The sequence below is a fragment of the Lissotriton vulgaris genome, chromosome 10 (assembly GCF_964263255.1).
Source record: "Lissotriton vulgaris chromosome 10, aLisVul1.2, whole genome shotgun sequence".
NCBI classification, from domain to species: domain Eukaryota; kingdom Metazoa; phylum Chordata; class Amphibia; order Caudata; family Salamandridae; genus Lissotriton; species Lissotriton vulgaris.
The window spans coordinates 289,078,370-289,104,518 of NC_141698.1; the positions used below are offsets into that span (position 1 = coordinate 289,078,370).

General features: G+C 45.8%; 1 protein-coding gene across 1 annotated transcript in view; it reads left to right on the plus strand.

Annotated features, from left to right (window-relative positions):
- Positions 1-18,099, plus strand: part of LOC147685148 (uncharacterized) — a 44,611-nt gene extending 26,512 nt beyond the window's left edge. The window contains exon 3 of the mRNA XM_086939760.1: positions 17,282-18,099. Coding sequence (XP_086795886.1) covers positions 17,282-18,099 — 818 coding nt within the window. The remainder of the gene's footprint in view (positions 1-17,281) is intronic.
- The last annotated feature ends 8,050 nt before the right edge of the window (positions 18,100-26,149 follow it).

Sequence of the window (26,149 nt, forward strand, 5' to 3'; positions counted from 1 at the left end):
ATTAGTGAGTGAGTTGGATTATGAGTGGGTTTATGGGTGACTGAGTTAATGTGTGTGTAGACCTATGAACCATTTAGTGGGTGTGTAAGTACTAGTATGAGTGGGTCAATGGTTTTGAGAATGATAATGTGGAAGTTGAAATGGGTGTATGAATGGCTATATTGGGGTGGGAGTGGGTACGTCAGAGATTCTGTGGATGTTGTCATCAGTGATGTCATCAGTGATGTAATTTGACCATGTAAATGAGTGTTGTAAAATGTGAGGTCATAAGCAGTGCATTTTAAGAACACAATTTTACCCCCTGTGAAGTCACAGGCTGCCTCCTGGATATATATATCACCAGAAAGATCACACTCAGTCCGTAGTGTGAACGAACAAGCCCTCCAGTTGAAAAACAATGAACCAAAGTTTTTTAATGGTAGTGGGTAATCCCAGTAACAAAGCATATCACGTTTCAACCCTGGCTAGGTTATAATCATATGCAAAATCTGAGGGTCAGTTGCTCTCAGATTTAAATACAGTTAACCTCAAACAGTATGCAGACACGGTGTTTAAACAAATATCAAACAATTCCACTGTTTTTGTTGTTAAGGATCAGAGAACACTCAATAATGCAAGTAATCTAACTTTATTTATTTCTAAATTAATTAGCTTTAGGCAATGTTCAAGTCCGAATCACTGTAATCCAAATAACCTTGTGGTAGCAGGACTTTAATGCTCATAATGCCTTGCAAATGTCATCACAAGCACCGTCATGTCTTTCTCTTTTCAAACATTAAAATCATTCCTTAATGGGTAAAAATGAGAAAGAATGCCCTCTTAGGGCCTCAAAGGAGTCAATTCCATGTAGGGCTGAGTGGCAACATAACTCACATCTTTTCTCCAAGACACTTCTCCTTGTGCTTTCATAGTTGTAAATTAACTGTGTAGGTGCCTGCTCTTTTATCTCTCTCTGTCTCAAAGTGCAAGGGACAATACCCCTCCAAATCCTGTCTGCCTCCAAAATGTTGATAAAGTATTGGGCCAAAAGGCCTGCCATAGAATCAGTGGCAGAGTCTCCAGTATTCAACGGTGGCACCAACTCAGTGTAGTCCTTCAGCGCAAATTAATAGCAGCCAGCGGGCATCCCATCATATAACGTTCCAAAAGAGATTTGAATACAAGGGCCACGGTACCGCCAAATATAGCACCAGAAACATCACACACAAACTCAATCTGGAAGAATACAGTTGGCTTGAGGTCAGGACTTCCAGCGGCGCCCAGACCAACATCACCGTTGTGGCTGAGGTTCTTTAAGCAATATGAAGAGTAAGAATTTGTGGCCCATGTAGAACTGATGCGGCCCGTTAGTGCTGATGGGGAGAAAGGACCCAGAGGGTGGAGACTTTTCTGTGGTGAAACTGTATTTACTCATTAACTATGCATTGTTATGGGGCAAAGGTTAAGATTAAAGCACTAAGCTAAATCAAAAAGTATAATACTACAACTTCCACAATGCCCGCAATTAGCACGACAAACAGTCAACACCCACTTGAGAAAGACACAATGTTAGAAGATGTTGTGGGAATCTGTTGCAAATGAATTGTCAACTGCCCCCGGGAGTGCAGCATCGTCTCCTTTGGTGAAAAAACATATATATATATATATATATTACCCACTGGCGGTCGCCAGTAGGTAGTTATAGTTAGGATTATTTTCAATAGGGAAATCGCAACATTCTATTGGGAATAACTTTGGCTCTGGTTGAGGAATCTGCCTGAAAATTTCCTCAAATTCGCCTGGCGGCGTTCCGGTCCTTCCCTGAAAGTTTGGGGGGATTCGTTAAGCAGGGGCCGAGAAAAAAGGGGGGTCCCAAAATGTGCTTTCCGCATGCAATTTCCCATAGGACCTTTAGCCACGGCCCGAACGGCTGAACGGCTGAACGGAATTACACCAAATTTATAATTAGCCGCTGGAGGGGTAAATACCTGGGGCAAAATTATTAAATTTTATGGGGGCACTTATAATTATACCTTGGGGGGCTAAATATCGGGAGCAAAATTATTAAATTTTAAGAGGGGCCCCTCTAGCCCCAGGGATCGTCACTCCCCGGGGCCATAAAGAAAAAATGGAAGGGTTAGGGGTCCAAGGTCCCCAAAGCCGCAGGGACCATCACCCAAGGGTTTATGTATTGTGGGAGGGGGACTGCGTGGCCCCCTTCCTGGAGCACCCGAGGGCCCCGTTACTCCCGGGGCTACAAAAAAATGGTTGGGGGGCTATAAGGTCCCCAAAGCACCGGGGAGCACCACTCCCCTTGGCATTATGCATTGTGGGATGGCCGGCTCCTGCAGTGTCCTAGGGTGTCTATCCCGCCCACTCATAGCAAGGAAATCTTTTTTCTCTTTCAAAATGTAAATGAGATTGCTTTTCCACATGGCGAGCTGCATCTTAGTAGGTCTCCATGTGGAAAAGCAATGCCGGCTCCCAAACGCATAGAACTTGTGCACCAAAGGCGCTGGAGTCGCGCACCATACAGGAGGAATGGTTCTATGATTTGCGAGGCCCTGGGCCAAAAGGGAATGCGCGAGGCCCCTCTAATTTATTGAAGTGACCCCTTGCAAAGCATTCAGAGACACCGCAGGAGGCCTTTTCTACAGGATTTTAGTGCCCCTATAGTTTTAACTATCAGCCCACAAGCAATTCTCACACCTCTAGCCTGATAGGTGTAAGAATTGCTGGTGGGCTGATAGTTAATACTGTGTGAACGCTAAAATCCTGTACAATGGGCCTCCCGCGGTATCTCTGAATGAGTCTCCTTGCAATTGGGACTAGGGGAAGCGTCTCGCTCCCCTAGGCCTCAAGACACCATCCCTGAGAGGCCCAGTGAGGGGGGCTCCCCTGGACCCTAATTGCAAGGAGACAGGGAAACAACAGGGCACACGATCGGTTCGGGCCCCATGCTGGTGGACTGAGCGCAAGGCCCTGGGCAGCTGCCCATGCCTAGTGCCGGTCCTGCACAACAGATTATGAGTCGTGCATGCAGAGCGTGTACACCAGGGTGCCGCACTGCCGGGGATAAAGAAAGAAAATAGTTGTGGGGGGAGGGGGGGACTGCAAGGTGTTGAAAGTCCCAGGGACCACCACTGCCCGGGCTTTATGTATTATGGGAGGGCCGGTTCCTGCAGTGTCCTGGGTGTCTATCCCGCCCTCCCATAGCAAGGAAATATTTTCTCTCTTTCAAAATGTAAATGAGATTGCTTTTCCACATGGGGAGCTGCATGTTAGTAGGTCTCCATGTGGAAAAGCAATGCCGGCTGCCAAACGCGTAGAAGTTGTGCACCAAAAGCGCTGGAGTTGCACACCCTACAGATTATGAGTCGTGCATCCAGAGCGTGCAAACCAAGGGGCCGCACTGAGCTGGGTGCGCAAATTTTAATTTTACCATAAAAAAATTGTCCCTATCAGTAATTTCTAATATTCCCAGGGACCCTATCCCCTGGGTCTTATAAAAATTTTTGGAGACCGTGGGGGGAGCCACAATGCCCCCACGGTCCCGCTGGCTTCCCTCATTCTTCGGGAGCCGGCATTGCTTTTCCGCATGGGGAGATGCTATCTTGCATGTGGAAAAGCAATCTGGTTTGGATTGTTAAAGTGAGAACAGATTTCACCGTTATGTCTTTCAAAATGCAAACTAAGTTTGCTATGGGAGGGCGGAAGGCGCGAGACTCAAGCCCTCTCATAGCAAACAGCAGTGTCCCGGGGGTAGGCACCCCGGGACACTGTAGGAGCTGGCCCTGCGGCGTGGCAGTCTCCAGGGCCTTCGAGGGCTCTAGGCATAGGGTTACGCGGTCTGCCTCGCACAATACACTAAAAAAGAAGAGAAAGTGACGAGAGATGATTTGTGATGTGTTTAGGCTTGAGAGCCTGGATAATCATTAAATGGGGTCTGGCAGTGAAGTGCGTACTTATTCCGGAAGAAGTCTTTTGGGGTCTTGCGAAAGCAAGTCATCTTTAATATTTGCCTTTCGCTGTGTGTACTTGCAAGGTTAACTGATTTGCTCGTATGTTAAGAACAGAAACTATCAACACCTCTTTTTGATTGGTTGTGAAGCATTGTAAGAAAACGTATTAGCGACCTATCCCTTTCCTTGTGCAGATTTTGAAAAACATTTGATTGACTGTTTGTGGTTAAGTCTACCTTCCTGATCCTAATGTTGATTGGCTTGTTATTTCTATGTGACGTTACAATACACTCAACATGTACGTAGCCCATTTTGTGACGCACCTTATTTTACTATGCGTTTTAAAAACTAGTATCTCTGAATGGGTCTCCTTGCAATTGGGACTAGGGGAAGCGTCTCCTTTCCCTAGGCTTCCAGACACCATCCCTGAGAGGCCCAGGGAGGGGCGGGCTCCCCAGGACCCTAATTGAAAGGAGACAGGAAAACAACAGGGCACTCGATCGGTTCGGGCCCTATGTTGGTGGGCTGAACACAAGGCCCTGGCAGCTGCCCAAGCCTAGCGCCTGTCCTGCACAACAGATTATGAGTTGTGCATGCAGCGCGTGCACACCAGGGGGCCGCACTGCGGGGGCTAAAAAAAATAATGGTTGGGGGGGCTGCAAGGTGTTGAAAGCCCCTGGGACCACCACTGCCTGGGCTTTATGTATTGTGGGAGGGCCGATTCCTGCAGTGTCCTGGGGTATCTATCCCGCCCTCCCATAGCAAGGAAATCTTTTCTCTCTTTCAAAATGTAAATGAGATTGCTTTTCCACATGGCGAGCTGCATGTTAGTAGGTCTCCATGTGGAAAAGCAATGCCGGCTCCTAAACGGGTAGAAGTTGTGCACCAAAGGCGCCGGAGTTGTACAGCCTACATATTATGAGTCGTGCATCCAGCACGTGCACACCAGGGGGCCGCACTGAGCTGGGTGCATGACTTTGGATAATCATTAAATGGGGTCTGGCAGTGAAGTGCGTACTTATTCTGGAAGAACTATTTTGGGGTCTTGCGAAAGCAAGTCATCTTTAATAATTGCCTCTCACTGTGTGTACTTCAAGGTTATCTGATTTGCTCGTATGTTAAAAACAGAAACTTTCAACACCTCTTTTTGATTGGTTGTGAAGCTTTGTAAGAAGACGTATTAGCGACCAATCCCTTTCCTTGCGCAGATTTTAAAAACATTTGATTGGCTGTTGTGTGGTTAAGTCTACCTTCCTGATCCTAATTTTGATTGGCTTGTTTTTTCTATGTGACGTTACGATACACTAACCATGTACGTAGCTCATTTTGTGACTCACTTTATTTTACTATGCGTTTCAAAAACTCGTTGTGGTAGGGTGTTTTTAACTTAAACTGTGTACTGTGCTTATGAGTTTGTTGACTGTAAAGGTATTTAAAAATATTATTCTATTTTCTATTCTATCATAATTGTGCTGAATTTTCTCCTTTAGCGTGGAGTACTATGTTCTTTTATAAAATTTATAATTCTTCAAACCATCCTTGAAAGAAAAATGCTCATGTTTTCAAAATAATTTTATTGACTCTTTGATATTCATTATATGGGTGAAATGCAAAAATTCGTTTACATTCATTGGTATCACACGTTGGACCACATTTATTTTATTTTATCATAAGCACTCATTCCTTATGTTTACATTATATAAGTCATCTTTAATATTTGCCATTTGCTGTGTGTACTTGCAAGGTTAACTGATTTGCTCGTATGTTAAGAACAGAAACTTTCAACACCTCTTTTTGATTGGTTGTGAAGCATTGTAAGAAGACGTATTAGCGACCTATCCCTTTCCTTGCGCAGATTTTGAAAAACATTTGATTGGCTGTTTGTGGTTAAGTCTACCTTCCTGATCCTAATGTTGATTGGCTTGTTATTTCTATGTGACGTTACAATACACTCAACATGTACGTAGCCCATTTTGTGACGCACTTTATTTTACTATGCGTTTTAAAAACTAGTATCTCTGAATGGGTCTCCTTGCAATTGGGACTAGGGGAAGCGTCTCCTTTCCCTAGGCCTCCAGACACCATCCCTGAGAGGCCCAGGGAGGGGCGGGGCTCCCCAGGACCCTAATTGAAAGGAGACAGGAAAACAACAGGGCACTCGATCGGTTCGGGGCCCTATGTTGGTGGGCTGAGCACAAGGCCCTGGGCAGCTGCCCAAGCCTAGCGCCTGTCCTGCACAACAGATTATGGGTCGTGCATGCAGCGCGTGCACACCAGGGGGCCGCACTGTGGGGGCTAAAAAAAAATAATGGTCGGGGGGCTGCAAGGTGTTGAAAGCCCCTGGGACCACCACTGCCTGGGCTTTATGTATTGTGGGAGGGCCGCTTCCTGCAGTGTCCTGGGGTATCTATCCCGCCCTCCCATAGCAAGGAAATCTTTTCTCTCTTTCAAAATGTAAATGAGATTGCTTTTCCCAATGGCGAGCTGCATGTTAGTAGGTCTCCATGTGGAAAAGCAATGCCGGCTCCTAAAAGGGTAGAAGTTGTGCACCAAAGGCGCTGGAGTTGCACACCCTACATATTATGAGTCGTGCATCCAGCACGTGCACACCAGGGGGCCGCACTGAGCTGGGTGCGTGACTTTTAATTTTACCGTAAAAAAATAGTTCCTATCAGTAATTTCTAATATTTCCGGGGACCCTATCCCCCGGGTCTTATAAAACATGTTGGGGACCGTGGGGGGAGCCACAATGCCCCCTCGGTCCCTCTGGCTTCCCGCGTTCTTTGGGAGCCGGCATTGCTTTTCCGTATGGGGAGATGCTATCTTGCATGTGGAAAAGCAATCTGGTTTGGATTTTGAAAGTGAGAACAGATTTCACTGTTGTGTCTTTCAAAATGCAAACTAAGTTTGCTATGGGATGGCGGAAGGCGCAAGACTCACACCCTCTCATAGCAAACAGCAGTGTCCCGGGGGTAGGCACCCCAGGACACTGCAGGAGCTGACCCTGGGGCGTGGCAGTCTCCAGGGCCTTCAAGGGCTCTAGGTCACACAGTCTGCCTCGCACAATACACTAAAAAAGAATAGAAATTGACGAGAGATGATTTGTGAAGTGTTTAGGCTTGAGAGCCTGGATAATCATTAAATGGGGTCTGGCAGTGAAGTGCGTACTTATTCTGGAGGAACTCTTTTGGGGTCTTGCGAAAGCAAGTCATCTTTAATAGTTGCCTCTCTCTGTGTGTACTTCAAGGTTATCTGATTTGCTCGTATGTTAAAAACAGAAACTTTCAACACCTCTTTTTGATTGGTTGTGAAGCATTGTAAGAAGACGTATTAGCGACCAATCCCTTTCCTTGCGCAGATTTTGAAAAACATTTGATTGGCTGTTGTGTGGTTAAGTCTACCTTCCTGATCCTAATTTTGATTGGCTTATTTTTTCTATGTGACGTTACGATACACCAACCATATACGTAGCTCATTTTGTGACGCACTTTATTTTACTATGCGTTTAAAAAACTAGTTGTGGTAGGGTGGTTTTAACTTAAACTGTGTACTGTGCTTATGAGTTTGTTGACTGGTATTTAAAAATATTATTCTATTTTCTATTCTATCATAATTGTGCTGAATTTTCCCCTTTAGCGTGGAGTACTATGTTCTTTTATAAAATTTATAATTCTTCAAACCATCCTTGAAAGAAAAATGCTCATGTTTTCAAAATAATTTTATTGACTCTTTGATATTCATTATATGGGTGAAACATTTATTTTATTTTATCATAAGCACTCATTCCTTATGTTTACATTATATAAGTGTTGTCGCGTCATCTTTTTATAAATGTTTGGGTATTTTTTACTTTTAGATAAAAGTAGAATAGAAGTGCTACGACAACCACTCCCTCACTACTTAATCTTTCATTTTTTAAGTACAATTCATGTCATTATTACATTTAACAATCATTTTTAAAAATGGAAAGAATTATTAACATTTGAAACCACAATTATATTACTTGTTTCCAAAAAAAAGTGCTTGCAAAGATAATCCTCCTGTTCTTCACGAGTGAAAATTGGTAAAAGCACTACTCAATATAAATACTTTTAGCCCATTTTCACTCTAGAAGATAAGGAGTATTCTTTTTTATTTCAAAGTATTTAGTTGTTTTGTCAAAAGTTTATTTATAGTACATTTTTCAATCATTAGGAAATACTTGCATACTAAAAAATATTATTTATTAATGTATGAAATTCTCGATTGTAAGTCATCCAACTCCAGTTGAAGGATCATAAAGTTAAATATAAATTAAAATATACATTAACAATATGAACCCTCTGTGGAAATGAAAGATAAATTGAAGATTATGACATCGCTCCTAATCATTAGTTTGCACGTAGTAATTCCTTAAATAACCTATATGTCTTGTAATGGTTTTTTACTGAACTCGGTTTTATATTCTATTTAAATTTAATCATACCACATTCTATATTCATTTAAATATTTTTGCTTTCTTAAATATATAGAACATATACCCATTAAGATAATTTTTCTCTCTTCGATATTCTTTCCTTCCTCCATCGAAATTCATCCAACTCCTCTTGAGGGCACATAATGTTTTATGTATTTTTAAATATACATTAATAATATGTTCCCTCTGAGGAAATGAAAGATATTGTCTAGATGCTTATGCAGTCCCGAATCATTACTTTGCTCGTAGTTCCTTCGCCCGTATTGATTCTCTGAAACAAAACTAATTATCCCACGGGTTTGGTTTATATACTTTTTGGTTACTTAACAGTCTATGGGATCAATTTATTGCTCCTCCCACTTTTAAATCACGTTTTTCAATTGACAGGTGTTCTCATTTGCACTGTTTTAGTGCGTCAAGTGTTTATGTAAACGTGCCTCTTTCCATACTTTTTAACTTTCGTTTAATTTCTAAAATGCTTTATTTAAACGTGTTTTTCTTATTAAAGCATTTCTATAGGTTACTTTTTTAATACGAGTATTAACATTCATTCCCCTTTTTTTAAACTTATTTTTCTAGTAACTTCCCTTTTTTTGTAAAACTATTTTTAATATTCGTCATTTCCCTAAACCCCTATTTTTCCTTCATCCCGTGCAAGAGATACTCTATATTAAACTTTGAGTATTCTAATTTATATCCGAGTATTAATTTATTTAATTCCATTACTACGAGTTTAAATACATGTATTTATCTAGTATTTTTAACCTTTCTTTATACACTGCAAGGGATACTGTTATTTGTGTAGAATAACACTATGAATCAGTGTCCATTTGGAAAATTGAGAGAGATTGATTTGGTTGCTGATGTGTTTGCAATTACATAAGTATATTTTGGCATAGATGCATCAAGGTAAAATCTGCTCCCAAAGGGGCAGATTCTCAGAATGTGCCCCTTTGCGACCAGTATTTTTACATTTGGGATGCATCATCCCAAACGCAAAAATCTCAAATTAAGAAATCGCAAAATTGCGATTACTTGCATTTAAGGAATCTCAAATTGAGATTCCTTAAATGCAATGCATTGAAGTTTAAAAAATAGCGATTTCGCTAATAGGGCTCACAAATTACCATGAAGTTGAACTTCATGGTAATTTGCAAAAACTTTGAAAAATGCACTAAAGTGCATTTTTCAAAGTTTCATGTTGCGCACACACATGCCCTAAGGGCATGTGTGTGCGCAACATATGTGCACAGATCAATTTCAGGGGTGCAACAGGGTGTCCTTTGGACACCCCTGCACCCTTGAAATCGCATTCTCAATTTGCGATTCGCTAATTGCGATTCGCAAATTGAGAATGTCTTCCCGTTCATTCCTATGGACCTCTAGGCCCATAGGAATGAATGGGGAGGTATTCCTTAATTGCGGCTTGCAATTTGTGAGTCGCAATTAAGGAATTTTAAGAAATCACTAATTTTTTTAGTGATTTCTTCATGCATTTCATTTTGCTATTCCTTAATAGTGAATCGTTATTTTTCGCTATTAAGGAATAGCAAAATATTTTTTTTTTATAATTTCTTTTTATTAAAATAAACAAAAGAAAAACATTAGCATCAGGTGAACAACAATTTACATCATTGTGAGGTTTAATTTGTAATTTGTACAGAAACAATAATCACAATATTGATAAACTTGGGATCATGGGGATTCCTGTGGTTCTACTTCCCTTTGTCGCATCAGGGGTGTACATAATTCGCCACGATAACTATTCCAAACCCCCCAAATCTTCCCCCACTTCTCCGGACAACCCCATGGCCACGTACACTGCCCTTTCTCTGAACATACACCAATCTAGATCTTCGGTCCATTTAGTAATCTGGGGTGGCCTGCTGGCTCCCCACATCTGAGCAATATTGCGCTTAGCCACCAGGCATGCCAACGTTACCCACTGTTTCAAATATTCATTCAAATCCGTGGTCTCCCATACATTTAAGACACACCCCCGGGCCTCTGGTCGTATCTCCACTCCCAGTACCCCTTTGATCTCGTCGTGCACTGCTGCCCAGAAGGTTTGTTTCTCCTCACAGTGCCATAGTATATGCAAAAAAGTGCCAAGTTCCCCACAACCCCCCCCCTACATTCTTTGCTCGACGCACGCCCCATATGCACTAACCTAGGCCCAGTGAGATATGACCTATGCAAGATCTTACGCTGCACCAGTCGGAGCCTCATCTGAATTGCAACCACTTTGGGGGAGGAGACTGCCTCTACCCAGTCTTCATCATCCAATTCCAATCCATCTGTCACCCACGTTGCTCGAATACTCCCCAAAGGGTCCTCTATATTGTTAACAAGCTTCCTATAGATTAAGGAGATAGTTTTGGTCGGGATGTACCCATCTAACACTCGGTCCTCGAGCGGAGAAGCGTCTGGAAGATCTGCATCTCCGGATATGTGGGTAAGAAGAACATGTCTAATCTGTCGGTATCGGAAGTGTTCATTATCATTAAGCCTGTACTGTTGTTTTAGGGATTCAAATGTCTGCTCACTGCCCTTCCCCACACATCTTTAATCTGACTGATTCCAATGAGGTCCCATTTATCGAACCCCTTAGACCTCCACAAGCTCCCCAGCTTCTCGGATCAGAACAGCGGGGTGGCCAGCGTTTATCTGCCCTCCCATCCCAAACTTCTGGTTGAAGCATGCCAAATCCGAACAGTGTGCGCCATCGGGCCTGTCAGCGCGAACCTTCCAGGTCTGGCGTACAAGGCTTTCATGATATCTCCACCCGGTGCTTGCCCACGATCCATAGCATATCCCGGGTCCCCAGGGGGCCCGTAAAGCATGTGGTTCACCGCCACCAGCTGCGAGGCCCAGTAATATTTCCTCAAGTCTGGGAGACCGATGCCTCCATTGTACCATGGGAGGACTAATTTGGCAAAAGCTATACGGGGCCTGTTTTCCCATAGAAGCTGCACATCCTTTCTAAATCGATCCAAAGGGGGCCCCAAATTATTAGCATACCTCTTCTTCGGGTCTAAGGATATATAGATAACAAGATATTTAAATCCAATCAATTCAATCTTTATCGGGCATGACTGAGGGATCACAGGCGGCACTCCCGACAAAACGAACAATACCGACTTTGACCAGTTAATGGAAAACCCGGAGTATCTACCAAAAATGGCCAGGACTTCCAAAAAATTACTAAGGGACGCCCTGGGGTTAGTAAGGTATAGCAAAATATCATCTGCATACAGCGAAATCTTGTCTTCCCATTCAGGCGTCCACTGCAGGCCACGTATCGACTGGTCCCACCTGACCCATGCCGCCAAAGGCTCCAACGCCAGCGCGAACAGGAGAGGGGATAATGGGCATCCCTGCCACGTGCCTCTACCGAGGGCAAAATCCACGGATCTACAATTATTTACAATCACTCTGGCCAATGGAGAGGCATACAACAGTCGAACCCAGCCGATAAACACTGGGCCAAAGCCCAACTTGGCCAGAACAGCAAAGAGATAGGTCCATTCAACCCTGTCAAATGCCATAGTGGCATCCAAGGAAACCAAGACTGCCGGCTCCAGTATCTTGTGGGAACCACCCAGTATCCCATGTAGCCTCCGCAGGTTGAGGGCCGTGTTTCAACGTGGCATAAAGCCGGATTGATCAGGGTCGTAATGACCTTGACCAATCTAGTGGCGAGTAGTTTTGCCAAAATCTTGGGCTCAGCATTGAGAAGTGAGATGGGTCTATATAAGGAAGGATCCGTCCTAGACTTGCCCGTCTTGTGGATGACCACGATGTTTGCCACCCTCTGGTCGTACGGAAGCTGGCCCAGCTCCCTACTCTCTAGAAACATGGCCCGAATATGTGGAGCAACCTTATGGGCATTTAGTTTATATAATTCAATCGGTATCCCGTTTGGGCCTGATGCCTTCCCAGACTTTATGTCTCTAATCGCCTGTGCGACTTCATCATCCGTGAAAGAGGAGTCTAGGTACTTCCTGGAATCTTCAGATAGACTCGGCATGCCAATATCTTTGATCCTTTCCACAGTTTCGGCCTCTGCAAAACCGCCCACCAAAGTATATACTTCCTTGAAATATTCAGAAAATACCCCTGCCACTGCCTGCGGATCCGTATCTCTGTCGGATCCCGGCCCCTCTATCTCTGGCACCAACCAAGAGGCCGTTTTGCCACGCTCTAACCAAGCAATCAGCTTACTGGCCTTATCCCCATGCTCATAAATTCGACTCTGCAGGGACTGGTTATGTGCAATTGCCCTCTCTCTAGAGAGGCCCTGATACTCCTCTTGCTTTAATTTCAGTAAGTGGAGGCCTCCCGGGTCAGCTGACCCAGCAACACGTTCCTCCAACCGTATCACTTCTGCCTCTGCCCTAGCCACCTCCTCCTGTTGTTTCTTCTTCCTGCCAGCAACCAGGGAGAGGACCTCGCCCCTCAGTACCACTTTATACTCCTCCCAGAGCGACTGCGCAGAATCAAAAGTGCCGACATTCACAGGGAAATAACGCAAAATGGGTTCTTGATTCATCTGGGGGATACTCTTTCAGTAAGCCAGGCTTTAGGGTATGCAGTGCTTCAAACTCCTATGCATTATGCATGTAGTTGTGTAACCACCTTCACATTTGTGCTTCAGCCTACAATTCCCCAGTCAGTATCTATATACTCCAGCTAACATAGTGTGACTGCTGTTGCAATTTGAAAATGACTATTTTTGTACCATGTAGTAATTCATTCAGTAAAGTCAAAGTGAACCAATTAAGAATTCACTCAGTGTCTTTACTTATATTAATGTAATCATTCACTCAGTAAGCATGTACTCATGTAGTGAGGCAGGCTTTAGGGAATGGAGTGCTTTAAAGTGCTATGCATTATGCATGTAGTGGTGTAATGACCTTCACATTTGTGCTTCAGGACTACAATTCCCCACTCACTATCCATACCAGGGTCTCCAACTAGTAGCTTGGGCGCTACTGGTAGTTCACCAGCACCTTGAAAGTAGCTCTCAGAGGTGAAGCCAAACCAAAGTCATCTCAGAGATTCTGTGTATATTAAATAAGGTACCACTGCTCATTTCACTACCCTTAAGAGTTACAAACAGCCAAACAAATGGAAGGGCCTGTTGATAACACTCAAACACACACTGTGGTGGCGTATCAATCAATCAATCAGGGACGTATAGAGCGCACTACTCACCTGTGAGGGTTTCCAGGTGCTTGGGGAGTTTGTAGGGGGGATTTGTGCAGCTTTGGTCATTCGAAAAGCGAGGTCTTATGGAATGTTTTATTTCTCCTCGTTTTTTTCATTCAAATATATGCTACAATGAGCAGTATACATTGTAGGAGAAAAATGCCTTTACTGATTATTTTTGTGCAGGAAGGTGTGTCACAAGGTGTACAAGTCACCCGCACAAACAAACATCACACGCACACCCCCCTCAAGCGAACGCAACCCCCAACACCCCCAACGGCCCGTACAAGTCACCCGCACGCACGCACACCACATGCACACCCCCCCTCAAGCGAACGCGACCCCCAACACCCCCAACGGCCCGTACAAGTCACTCGCACGCACGAACACCACACTCACACCCGCCTCAAGCGAACGCGACCCCCAACACCCCCAGCGGCCCCTACAAGTCACCCGCATGCACGCACACCACACGCACACCCCCCCAAGCGAACTCGACCCCCAACACCCCCAACGGCCTGTACAAGTCACCCACACAAACAAACATCACACGCACACCACTCCTCAAGCGAACGCGACCCCCAACGGCCCGTACAAGTCACCCGCACGCACGCACACCCCCCCCCAAGCGAACGTGAACCCAACACCCCCAACGGCCCGTACAAGTCACCCGCACGCACGCACACCACACGCATACCCCCCCTCAAGCAAACGCGAACCCCAACACCCCCAACGGCCTGTACAAGTCACTCGCACGTACGCACACCACACGCACAGCCCCCCTCAAGCAAACGTGGCCCCCAACAGCCTGTACAAGTCACCCGCACGCACACACACCACACGCATACCCCCCCTCAAGCAAACGCGAACCCCAACACCCCCAACGGCCTGTACAAGTCACTCGCACGTACGCACACTACACGCACAGCCCCCCTCAAGCAAACGCGGCCCCCAACGGCCTGTACAAGTCACCCGCACACACACACACCACACGCACACACCCCCCTCAAGCGAACGCGACCTCCAACACCCCCAATGGCCCGTACAAGTCACTCGCGCGCACGCACACCACACGCACACCCCCTCCTCAAGCGAATGTGACCCCCAACGGCCCGTACAAGTCACCCGCACGCACGCACACCACACGCACACTCCCCCTCAAGCGAACGCGAACCCCAACACCCCCAACGGCCCGTACAAGTCACCCGCACAAACAAACATCACACGCACACCCCCCTCAAGCGAACGCGACCCCCAACACCCCAACGGCCTGTACAAGTCACCCGCACGCACTCACACCACACGCACACACAACGCAAACCCCAAAACCAACTATTCAAACGAGTCGCACAACAAAGTTCTGGCCACAGCCAAACAGAGTGCACAAGTCACCCCCCCCCCCCATATAACACACACACCACCAATTCAAACTAAGCCACACCCACAAATGGACCAGTAAAAGTGGACACACATACAACCCAACATCCCTTGCAACATACCTACTTGCACAAAGAAGAGCCTGTCAGCACATCACCAACTGCACCCATTAACCTTCACACATACAACCTATTACATCTACACCCACACCACCCCTTCACAATCAGACACACACACCCTCTTACATACACACCATCACCCTCTCAATCACACACACCCCACACATGACCACACAAAAGAATCCAAAGGTCACCAACCCGGAAAATGAGATCCTTGTAGATGAAGCCATCCGAGTCGAGCCCCAGCTGTTTGGCGCATTGGTCAGACAGACCAGCATAGCTGACAAAACTCGCATGTGGGAGAGGATCATTGACAAGGTCAATGCTGTTGCACGCATCAGGCGCACCAAGGCGGAATGCCAGTCCAGGTGGTATGATCTGCGGAGGATGGTCAAGAAGAAGATGGACCAGGACTACGCCGCTGTACACCACACTGGCGGTGGTGGTCCCCGCAGACCTCCAGTGTTCCATTCCTGAGAGGAGAAAGTCATGACCCTGCTGCCACCGGTGGGAGTACACGGAATAGAAGGAGTCATTTAGCCTGGTGAGTACACAACAAACACATGTAATATGGTGGAACTTACCACAGTTCACAGCAGTATGGGGGTGGGTGGCCATGAGTCACAGCAGTACAAAACTGTATGGGGGTAGTTGCAAGGTGGAGGCAGAAAGGTTGGAAGGCGTAGGGTAGGAGGCTGCTCTCATCCCATATGTCCCAGGTACACACACAAGCACCATGCTGAATGCACAGGGAGTGTGAAAGTACAGACAAGATAGTAGAGCACCCAAAACTAATTTTACCAAGTTGTTGAGACATGTTTTGTAGATGCATCATTTGGTGACACAGTAAGGCAGTGTAGCAAGCGAGTGAGGCCGAACCACCTGTCTCCATCCCTCTGTTGCCCTCCTCCATCTGTCTGTCTCCCTCCCTCCGACAGTCTCCCTGTGTCTGTCAAGCTCTGTCTCCGTCCCCCTCTATCTCCGTCCCCCTCACTCTCCCTCTGTCTGTCTCCCTACCTAGGTCTGGCTTACACACCCTGTCACCCTCCTCCCTCTGTATTACACCTTCAGTTATCCTCCCACGGTCAACTCACCCCAGTGACCTGGGCACACACAGTCACACCCCAGCACATCATAGGTCCATTAAAGACCATACACCAGAGTGTTGAGGGATGTTACTCAATTACCAGCAGTAATGTGCCAACTGCCTGAGACACACCCAGCATTTGCAGGTGACACAGTACTGTTTCAGGACACACAGTCTGTAAAGCTCTGTAGTAGACAATGGGCCCTGGTGTAGGCAGAACAAGGCACTCCTGTGAACATTGCAAACAAAAACTCCAGGACAAGGCCAGACATCCTGTGTAGGAACCCTCAACCACGATCAAGGTAGCATGTCTCATGAGGGCACAGCCAAACCACAAAAAAGATGGAAGATTGCAAATCACATACCAACTACTAGCATGGCCTGTCACACACACCTCGTACAGAAAGTAATCCCATGGGGACAGGCAATGGAGTGCTACACTGTCACAATGGTCATGTACCACAACTAAACATTTTCACATATTAATACACATACAACTATAACATGCACAGTGCAGATGCTCAAGTCCATTGTGCCTCTCACACAATGCACTTGGCCCATCATATGAACGTTGTGCATGCACTTAAGTACCAACATGGACATGTGTATTGCCAAGGTGATGCTTCTAGGACAAGTGCCACGTCCTAAAGCCATGATGCAGAAGTAGGTGTACAGGTCCTGGGGGTTGGCATTGCTTGGCCATCACGGAACAGCAACAACTATCCAAAGTACTGGAATGTATCAGTAAAAATTAAACTCAGTCTCTTACAAGAACCTGCTGCATCTAAACTCTGTGCATGCCTGACGCAGGCATAAGGATTGACACTGTATCCTGAATGTTGCGTGAAACAGAGCATTGCTGTATATGTGTTGTGCTGGCAAGACAAGACACAGCAATGGCTGTGTCACTCATTGTCAAGAGAATGGAAGAAGGAAAAAATACCTGACTACATATCTATTTGCTACCACTACATACACAACTGAACAATGAAAACAATGTCAAGCTTGTGGAACTGTGATGCTGATAATGGATAAAAAATAAATATGTTTATGATAGTGCATTAACTGTGTCTGTCTCTCACACACATAGGGCAACGTGTGGAAACCACCCCCAACCAGGGGGGAGAAGGATCCCAGTCCCAGGCTCAGCAGGACCCTGACCCCACCGACAGCAACGCCACTCAACGCACTGTGGATGACCCCAACCAACCTGGACCCTCTGTATCCCAAACTCCTGCAGCAACTGTCCCAGCTACATCTGTGCCAACCACCGGACCCATTCCCACCACATTCCAGCAGACTGGTCAGAGCCCTGCCCATGATCCAACAGACAGCCAGTATGAAAATGAGGGATATTCCTTGACGGGCACCCTTGAGGTGGCAGACAACATCCACCCTGCCAGCACTCGGGGGTACTGTCGATCGGATGTGCCCACAAGCGCAGGACGTGCTCGTTTGGGTCAGGGTGGTGGGAGTGGAGCAAGGTGGAGGCGAGATTCTGGCCAGTCAGCTGCAGGGACCGGTGTGACTGAACTGACTACCATCCTGGAGGCATACCGGCGGGACACCAGGGAGGTTAGCCAGGTAGCGGAGGCCCTCACCGAACTCAAACAACAGCAGGCTGAGCAACATGCCAGGCAAGAACAACATTATGGACGGGTGGAGACAACACTGGCTGAGCTCTTGACGATGCATCGGGACATGAGCCAATCACTACGTCAGATTGCTGGCAACATGCAGCACCCTCCCTGTGTCACCAGGCCACAAACATCAAGGCAAAGTGCAACACCAGCCACAGGGAGGGAGGAGGAGGAGGAGGAACTGTCTGACGTAGCGTCCCATGCATCGCCCAGGCCTGTATGTGAGGGTCCCCCAAGGAAGAAGGGTCGTCCACGGCTAAGACGTTGAGAGGTAGTGGGTCACGCACAACTCCCAGGACACCTGACCTGGCATATTGCCCTTGGGAGCAACAGCATCACCCATCAGACTCTCCCACATGGACTTGCTGGTCACAATCTGTCCAATGATGCCAAGCACTGTGTACTGGACTCTGTTGACTTTAACTGCAAGGCATCTCATCTCCAGCAGTGAACTTAGGATTCCCCCCTTTCTGTACAGCACCTACTCACGTTTCCTGCACAAGATCACCTAATAAATTCACATTTCATCACACGCATTTGTGTAGTCATCCTTTAACCACAGTATGAAGAATATGTGTGTGCAAATGTATGAAATGCAAGAGCACGCAACAAAGTGTAGCCATCCACACACTTGGATATGAGTCTGGATGAGGACACACATAGGTAACAATATTCCAACAACTAGATACATGGATGGAAACACACACCTTTGATGGTTAGTAAATGGTGGAGGGTGGATTGCCTCACAAAACTGCTATTAATGACAGGCACAGGAGAGTCACTTGGAGGTGTATAGATCAGGGCTATAAAGCTAGGTGGCCACGTTGGGAGTACCTACAACTGTGTCCTCAGGTATGTCAACTATCATCAGCATGCTGCTGTACTGTGGATGTGATGAATGGTTCACAGGCAAAGGGTGGCAGCACAGACTGTGGGCCATGGGCTGTATCAGTGTACACAAGCTCACCTGACCACGTGACCTCCCCCTATGGAGTTACAAGTACACAACTGATGTGATGTGTGCAACGCCTACAGAACACCTAGCCACGTGTGACAATTATCCTCACCATAACGGCCACATCACACCACACCCAAGAGACGTGGTAATGGTGTGTGCACCCGGTGGCTAATCCACTGGCTGTGAGGTAAATGTAGAATAGGTCTGCCAAGGTACTGTATTGCCACATTGCTGTAAGGAAGGCGAGGTGTGCTGCTGTGGTGCTGACAAGGTAACACTGTCCATATTTTTTTGGAAGGAAGGTGTGTGTGTGCCCTACGAGGCACATTACCTGGTTGTACGTAGGCACACTGTCATGTGTCTCTGCATACACAGTGAAAGAAACAACCTAGGTGGAAGTTGTAGATTGCCTACACAATGGTTACAGGACAAAAGATAAAAATGAACAGTTTCCAATTCATTACTTATTTTTATTAAACAATTTATTTCATAGAACAAATAAAAATACATATGTCAGAAAACAAAATTAAAATTACATTCTTCAGAAGTAAATATGACTATAAAATAACATTAATAATTCCTTCACAATGAGGAATAAGTTGTGTGTCGACACGTTTCGGCGGCCAGCGCCTTTCTCAAGACAAAGTACAACTTTCTGAAAATAAAAACATAGCTTTACTGTTCCGGGTTAACAGCTGGGCGTTTTAAAAGTATCTGTCCCTTTATACTTGAACCCTGGCTCTATTAGTTTCTACAATGACCGATATAAATAACCTGGTATCTACCCAATGTATCTTCATGTTTATTTCCAGTTATTATGGAACAATTAGCACTATTGTACAATTTGCACCATCGAGTTTTGTATCACCATGTTATGTTTCTGTAACATTTTTATATTTATTCTTTGCTCTAGGTATCAGACAATAATTATCAATATTGTATATTTTGTATTCATTAAGTTCCTCAACACCAGATAGTGCTGTTCGAATTTATCTAAATGAATTTTTTGTGCTGCAGTAGAGGCTTTAAGTGTACTTTGCTCCTATCATTAGAGTATTAAATTGCCAAAAATAACAGGACTTAGCTTTTTTTGCACAGTTTTCTTCTCTTCATTTAAGAGTATACATGTTAAGTTTGTTTACCAATTATTTGTATGCATAAATTTGTGTTTCTTAACAAATTAGGAATATGTCAAATTATACACTAAACTATGTTTTTATTTTCAGAAAGTTGTACTTTGTCTTGAGAAAGGCGCTGGCCGCCGAAACGCGTCGACACACAACTTATTCCTCATTGTGAAGGAATTATTAATGTTATTTTATAGTCATATTTACTTCTGAAGAATGTAATTTTAATTTTGTTTTCTGACATATGTATTTTTATTTGTTCTATGAAATAAATTGTTTAATAAAAATAAGTAATGAATTGGAAACTGTTCATTTTTAGATTTTGTCCTGTAACCATTGTGTAGGCAATCTACAACTTCCGCCTAGGTTGTTTCTTTTACTGTGTTTTTCCCTGACCTAGGGGTACATCTTCATTTGTTCATACAGGGAACCCTTGTTTGACACAATTTTTTATGTGTCTCTGCATAGTCTTGCCAGTATGTGTTGCACACACAGGCAGATGATCCGTCATGGGTGAGCCTGAGGTCTTCAGATACCAGGTGGATGATTGTCTGGTGTTCCCTGTGTGTAGGATGGCTGGAGCATGCTCTACTAATGGCTTGAAGGAGCGATAATCGCCTATGCGTGTGTGGTCCTGGATCTGGCTAGTGTGCGCAACATAGTGGCTGTGTATGCAGCAGCAGTAATGAGTGAAGACATTACGGCTGAAGGTGTGCGACAACTTGCAAAACAAGCACATACCACAAGGGCATTGTCAAGCCACAAATTACATGTGTATGTGAATGCAGGAGTGTCTGCGTCACTGCAAATTAAATGACACAGTAATCAGCAAAGATGACAGTCACAGGATCAGGCCCCTTAGGGACAAGTGGGGCACAGGACACACACCATCAGCAAGTGTAGTCTACATGTACTGTGTCCAAAGCAAAACAGCAGCTACACACCCATCTACCTCACACACAATACTGTACTTAAGCCTCAACCTACAACGTCAATGTTGCCACACTACACGTAAACACCTATCATCAATGATCCTACAATAGTTCATATTTGATACATGCACATTAGAAGGACATGTGCGTTGACATCAAGGATGCACAATATTCGTTTTGAATGACACGTCATGTACAACATGATGATATACCTTGTGAGGCCATGGAGCAAAATCCAACATACATGGTCAGTGCCATTGACCAGTAGACAAAATAAGTCATTGAATGATCTCACCTGGAATGCAGCTGAAACATTTGCCACTAGACTGCCAGAGACGTACCTTACTCCATCAGAGTGGTGTGATGCTCAAAGGGTTCCACCTCCAAATAGCCCCTTGGTCTGAGTACAAATGACAGACACAAAAGGGTGATCAGGCGAAGGAAGGAGAGGATGGGAACTGCAGGGAGGGAGACCTGAAACAGAGGCAAACAAGCATTAGGAGTACAGTCTCATGTCACAGACACTACAAATACCACATGATATTCACTGTACCAGTCACACCTGTGAAGTGTACCGACTGTAGCCAATTATAGATCAGTCATCATGCTATCACATAAGAGCAGATGCCGTAACACGGACACATGAAACCTAGTACAGCCTGTCACCTATTTCAGTCTTGTGTAAAGGTCACAAGTCTGCTACGATGCAATGAGATTTGTGTTCACAAAAAATAATTCACAATGTATGATGATGTGTCCCCCGCAAACACATGTAAACATATGGAAGTGGTACTTACGCAAAGTGTAACATCTGTGTATGTTCATGTGTACCCGTAAGGGCCATGAGGGCAGACTGTACATCACCCACAACAGCTGTCAGCATCACATATGATGAGGAAGATAATTACCTAATTGCAATACAGGCACTCTGTAGCAAGTATTTTGCTATAGTAACTGTGCCTCACCATGGTAAACATGACAAGCTGGTGGAATAATAGTCAACACCAATCAATGAGGAGCCAAGCCACATAAAGAACTCGACCGTCGCACAGAAATGCTGCACGGGACAAGAGAATCATGTGAATGACCGCACCCCACTGGTCCCACAGAATATTTAACATGTGCATCAGCACACCATTGTGATGTCATCAGCCCAACATACATGGCATCAGGTCAATGTAAACAGAACTCATACTCACAGTGAAGGCTGGTGTAGCGGTATTCACAACCTGTAGTGAGGTAACGACACAACAGCGACATGACATACTGCAACAAGGGGTAATGCATCCATGCGTACAGAATCACAGGACAGTTGTCTTAGCATGTGGAACATTCACTGGGCCAAACCTACACAACATGGTTGTTATGTACCAAACTGGACTGGTCCACAAGGTGGAGGTGATGATCTTGATACATTGTAATGCACACAGTGAGGCTGCAATCCCCCACAGAGTCTGTGGTTGTGACCTCCCACACAATGTCAAACTATGGTATATGCAATGTCTCAGTGTCAATGTCAACCCACATTGATGCTGCCATCAGAGTCTAAAACAACTACAGATGACTGTCAGGTGGGGTGACTATCCTGTCATGGGAGTGTGCCTACATGTAATAGGAAACATGATGTGGTTACATGTATGCATGGTCAAACAACATGCGCAAGAACATGGTACACACTACTGAAAACATACCAACGCTAAACAGCCTTATATGAGTCTTTACCCAAATAGACTTTTCCACATGTCCATGCATGCTCCCTTGATTCGGCTGACGTTGCAATCATGATGAGCAATAGCAGGATGACCAAGATGGCACCAGCGGACAACAGGCAGGGTGACCTGGGGATGAGAGACACACAAGGGGTCAAGTCCTGTAGAATGTCATTCTGACATACTCATGTTAAGTAGCCTGATGTTGTAGTACACTTGTACATTCCAAGTACACACATAGCACATATGTGTGTTGCAATACATCTGCACCTCTGTGACACTGCACATCAAACATCAAAGTGACATTGCATACAGTCACCTGCATACACAGCATGCTACCCATGCAACTCTAAAGTTGAGGTTTGGACTAAATTCACCTATGACTCACCATCATGAAAAGAAGTTGCGGATGAGGTGACTCCGGATATCATCTTCAACCTCCTCGTCACTCGCATCCTGGCCAAGGCCTTCATCCTCAACGGGCGGATGTTTCAGCTCATCAGGATCTAGGATGAGTGACACAGCCTTCTCCACTGCCATGTTGTGCAGCATGCAGCACACAATGAAGATGTTACACACCTTGAGTGGGGTGTATTGGAGTGCTTCGCCTGTCTTGTCCAGGCACCTGAACCTGCTCTTCAGGAGTCCAAATGTACGCTCGATCACCCGCCTGGTCTTCCCATGAGCATTGTTGTACCGCTGGTCTGCAGCTGTCCTGGGATTGCGTAGGGGAGTCATTAGCCACGGCATGTTTGGATATCCTGCTTCTCCTGCAAATTGACATCATGGAAATGAGTGTGTAATATGATGCTGTTCATGAAGTAATGACATACTGACATACATGGCTAACAGAGTACACCCACCAACTAGACATGCCCAATGGTTGTGCAGTTGCAGCATCATCTGTGGTATCCTGCTACGCCTCATGATGAAAGCATCGTGGCACGATCCTGGAAGGCGAGCACAAACATGTGAGATAAGCATGTTGGCAAGACACACCACCAGGGCATTTATCGAGTGGTTGTATTTCCTGTTGCGGTACGCTTGCTCCTGAGCCTGTGGTGGCACCTTAGCATGGGCGTAAAATCCGTTCCGCTCGCGGATTTTGCGGATTTTCGGTAAATTCGCAATCCGCGAGATTTGCGAATTTCCCGCAAAATCCGCAAATTCGCACGCAGCAGATTTTTTTTTTCTTGGTGATACAATTTTGCGGCGCGCGGCGTTTACTTACCGTCATTCATCGTTTGCCAAGTTATTTTTCTTGATATTTTGCGAGTGCTGTGCCATTTTGGATCTTGCTGCGGGATCCAGCGGGAATTTGGCAAGCGCGATTACGTAATCGAGGCTTGCCAACTTGTACAGCGAGAGTTTGTCAACGCGAGTACGCTGTGATCACGTATCGCGGTACTTCGCAATTGCGAGCTTGGAGATGCGGCGAGCAGCAACAATCTCGCACTCGCGAAAATACAAAATTTGCAATTCTGCACAAGAAATCCACCAGCAAGCAGCATAAACCTTCTGGAAATGATGATTTTTATCTGAATAACTCCTCAGGTTGACATTTGCCTGCACTTTTTTTGCGAGGAGTCCATTTTGGGGAGGGGGGGTGGGAGGAAGGAAGTGCCCCACAGTCTTCAACTTCCTGTTCCTGTCCAGCAGGCTCCTCCCAGTGCTTTGTCCATCTCCTGGTCACTTTTCATTTGGATCTGGAGCTGGAAGGATTACTTTTTGTGGATGCTGCTGGATATTTGGATTTGAGGCCTTTTTGACATTCTTTGGATCACTTTTGGATTAGAAATTTCACAAGTAAGTTTGTTTGGGGCATTACAGTTGCTGCAACTACAATTTTGGAATTTTCGATTTTTGGGCTGTTTTGGGGCCTTTTGTCCAGGGGTACTCAGTGGTGGGTGCACTGAGTCTTTCTGTGGGGTGTTTTGAATTTAAACATCATGGAGGGGCTGGATGGCTTGGGATTGTGCTGATTTTTCTGTGATTTTTGTTTTTTTGGCCTGTTGTGGACAGGCCATGTGGTTGGGGGCTATTTTGAGTGCTGCTACAGGCCCTGGCCATGTGCTGTGAGGGAGGGGGCCATTTTGAATGCAGGCAGTGTTCTCAGGCCTGCACCCATTTTGCCTAGCTTTCATCCATTATGCCCAGGGGTAGTGAGTGGTGCATGGGCCTAGTCTTTCTGTGGGTTGTCTTCTTGAATTTAAACATCATGGAGGGGCTGGATGGCTTGGGATTGCGCTGATTTTTCTGTGATTTTCGTTTTTTTGGCCTGTTGTGGACAGGCCATGTGGTTGGGGGCCATTTTGAGTGCTGCTACAGGCCCTGGCCATGTGCTGTGAGGGAGGGGGCCATTTTGAATGCAGGCAGTGTTCTCAGGCCTGCACCCATTTTGCCTAGCTTTCATCCATTATGCCCAGGGGTAGTGAGTGGTGCATGGGCCTAGTCTTTCTGTGGGTTGTCTTGAATTTAAACATCATGAAGGGGCTGGATGGCTTGGGATTGTGCTGATTTTTCTGTGATTTTCGTTTTTTGGCCTGTTGTGGACAGACCATGTGGTTGGGGGCCATTTTGAGTGCTGCTACAGGCCCTGGCCATGTGCTGTGAGGGAGGGGGCCATTTTGAATGCAGGCAGTGTTCTCAGGCCTGCACCCATTTTGCCTAGCTTTCATCCATTATGCCCAGGGGTAGTGAGTGGTGCATGTGCCTAGTCTTTCTGTGGGTTGTCTTGAATTTAAACATCATGGAGGAGCTGGATGGCTTGGGATTGTTCTGATTTTTCTGTGATTTTCGTTTTTTTTGGCCTGTTGTGGACAGGCCATGTGGTTGGGGGCCATTTTGAGTGCTGCTACAGGCCCTGGCCATGTGCTGTGAGGGAGGGGGCCATTTTGAATGCAGGCAGTGTTCTCAGGCCTGCACCCATTTTGCCTAGCTTTCATCCATTATGCCCAGGGGTAGTGAGTGGTGCATGGGCCTAGTCTTTCTGTGGGTTGTCTTCTTGAATTTAAACATCATGGAGGGGCTGGATGGCTTGGGATTGTGCTGATTTTTCTGTGATTTTCGTTTTTTTGGCCTGTTGTGGACAGACCATGTGGTTGGGGGCCATTTTGAGTCCTGCTACAGGCCCTGGCCATGTGCTGTGAGGGAGGGGGCCATTTTGAATGCAGGCAGTGTTCTCAGGCCTGCACCCATTTTGCCTAGCTTTCATCCATTATGCCCAGGGGTAGTGAGTGGTGCATGGGCCTAGTCTTTCTGTGGGTTGTCTTGAATTTAAACATCATGGAGGGGCTGGATGGCTTGGGATTGTGCTGATTTTTCTGTGATTTTCGTTTTTTGGCCTGTTGTGGACAGGCCATGTGGTTGGGGGCCATTTTGAGTGCTGCTACAGGCCCTGGCCATGTGCTGTGAGGGAGGGGGCCATTTTGAATGCAGGTAGTGTTCTCAGGCCTGCACCCATTTTGCCTAGCTTTCATCCATTATGCCCAGGGGTAGTGAGTGGTGCATGGGCCTAGTCTTTCTGTGGGTTGTCTTGAATTTAAACATCATGAAGGGGCTGGATGGCTTGGGATTGTGCTGATTTTTCTGT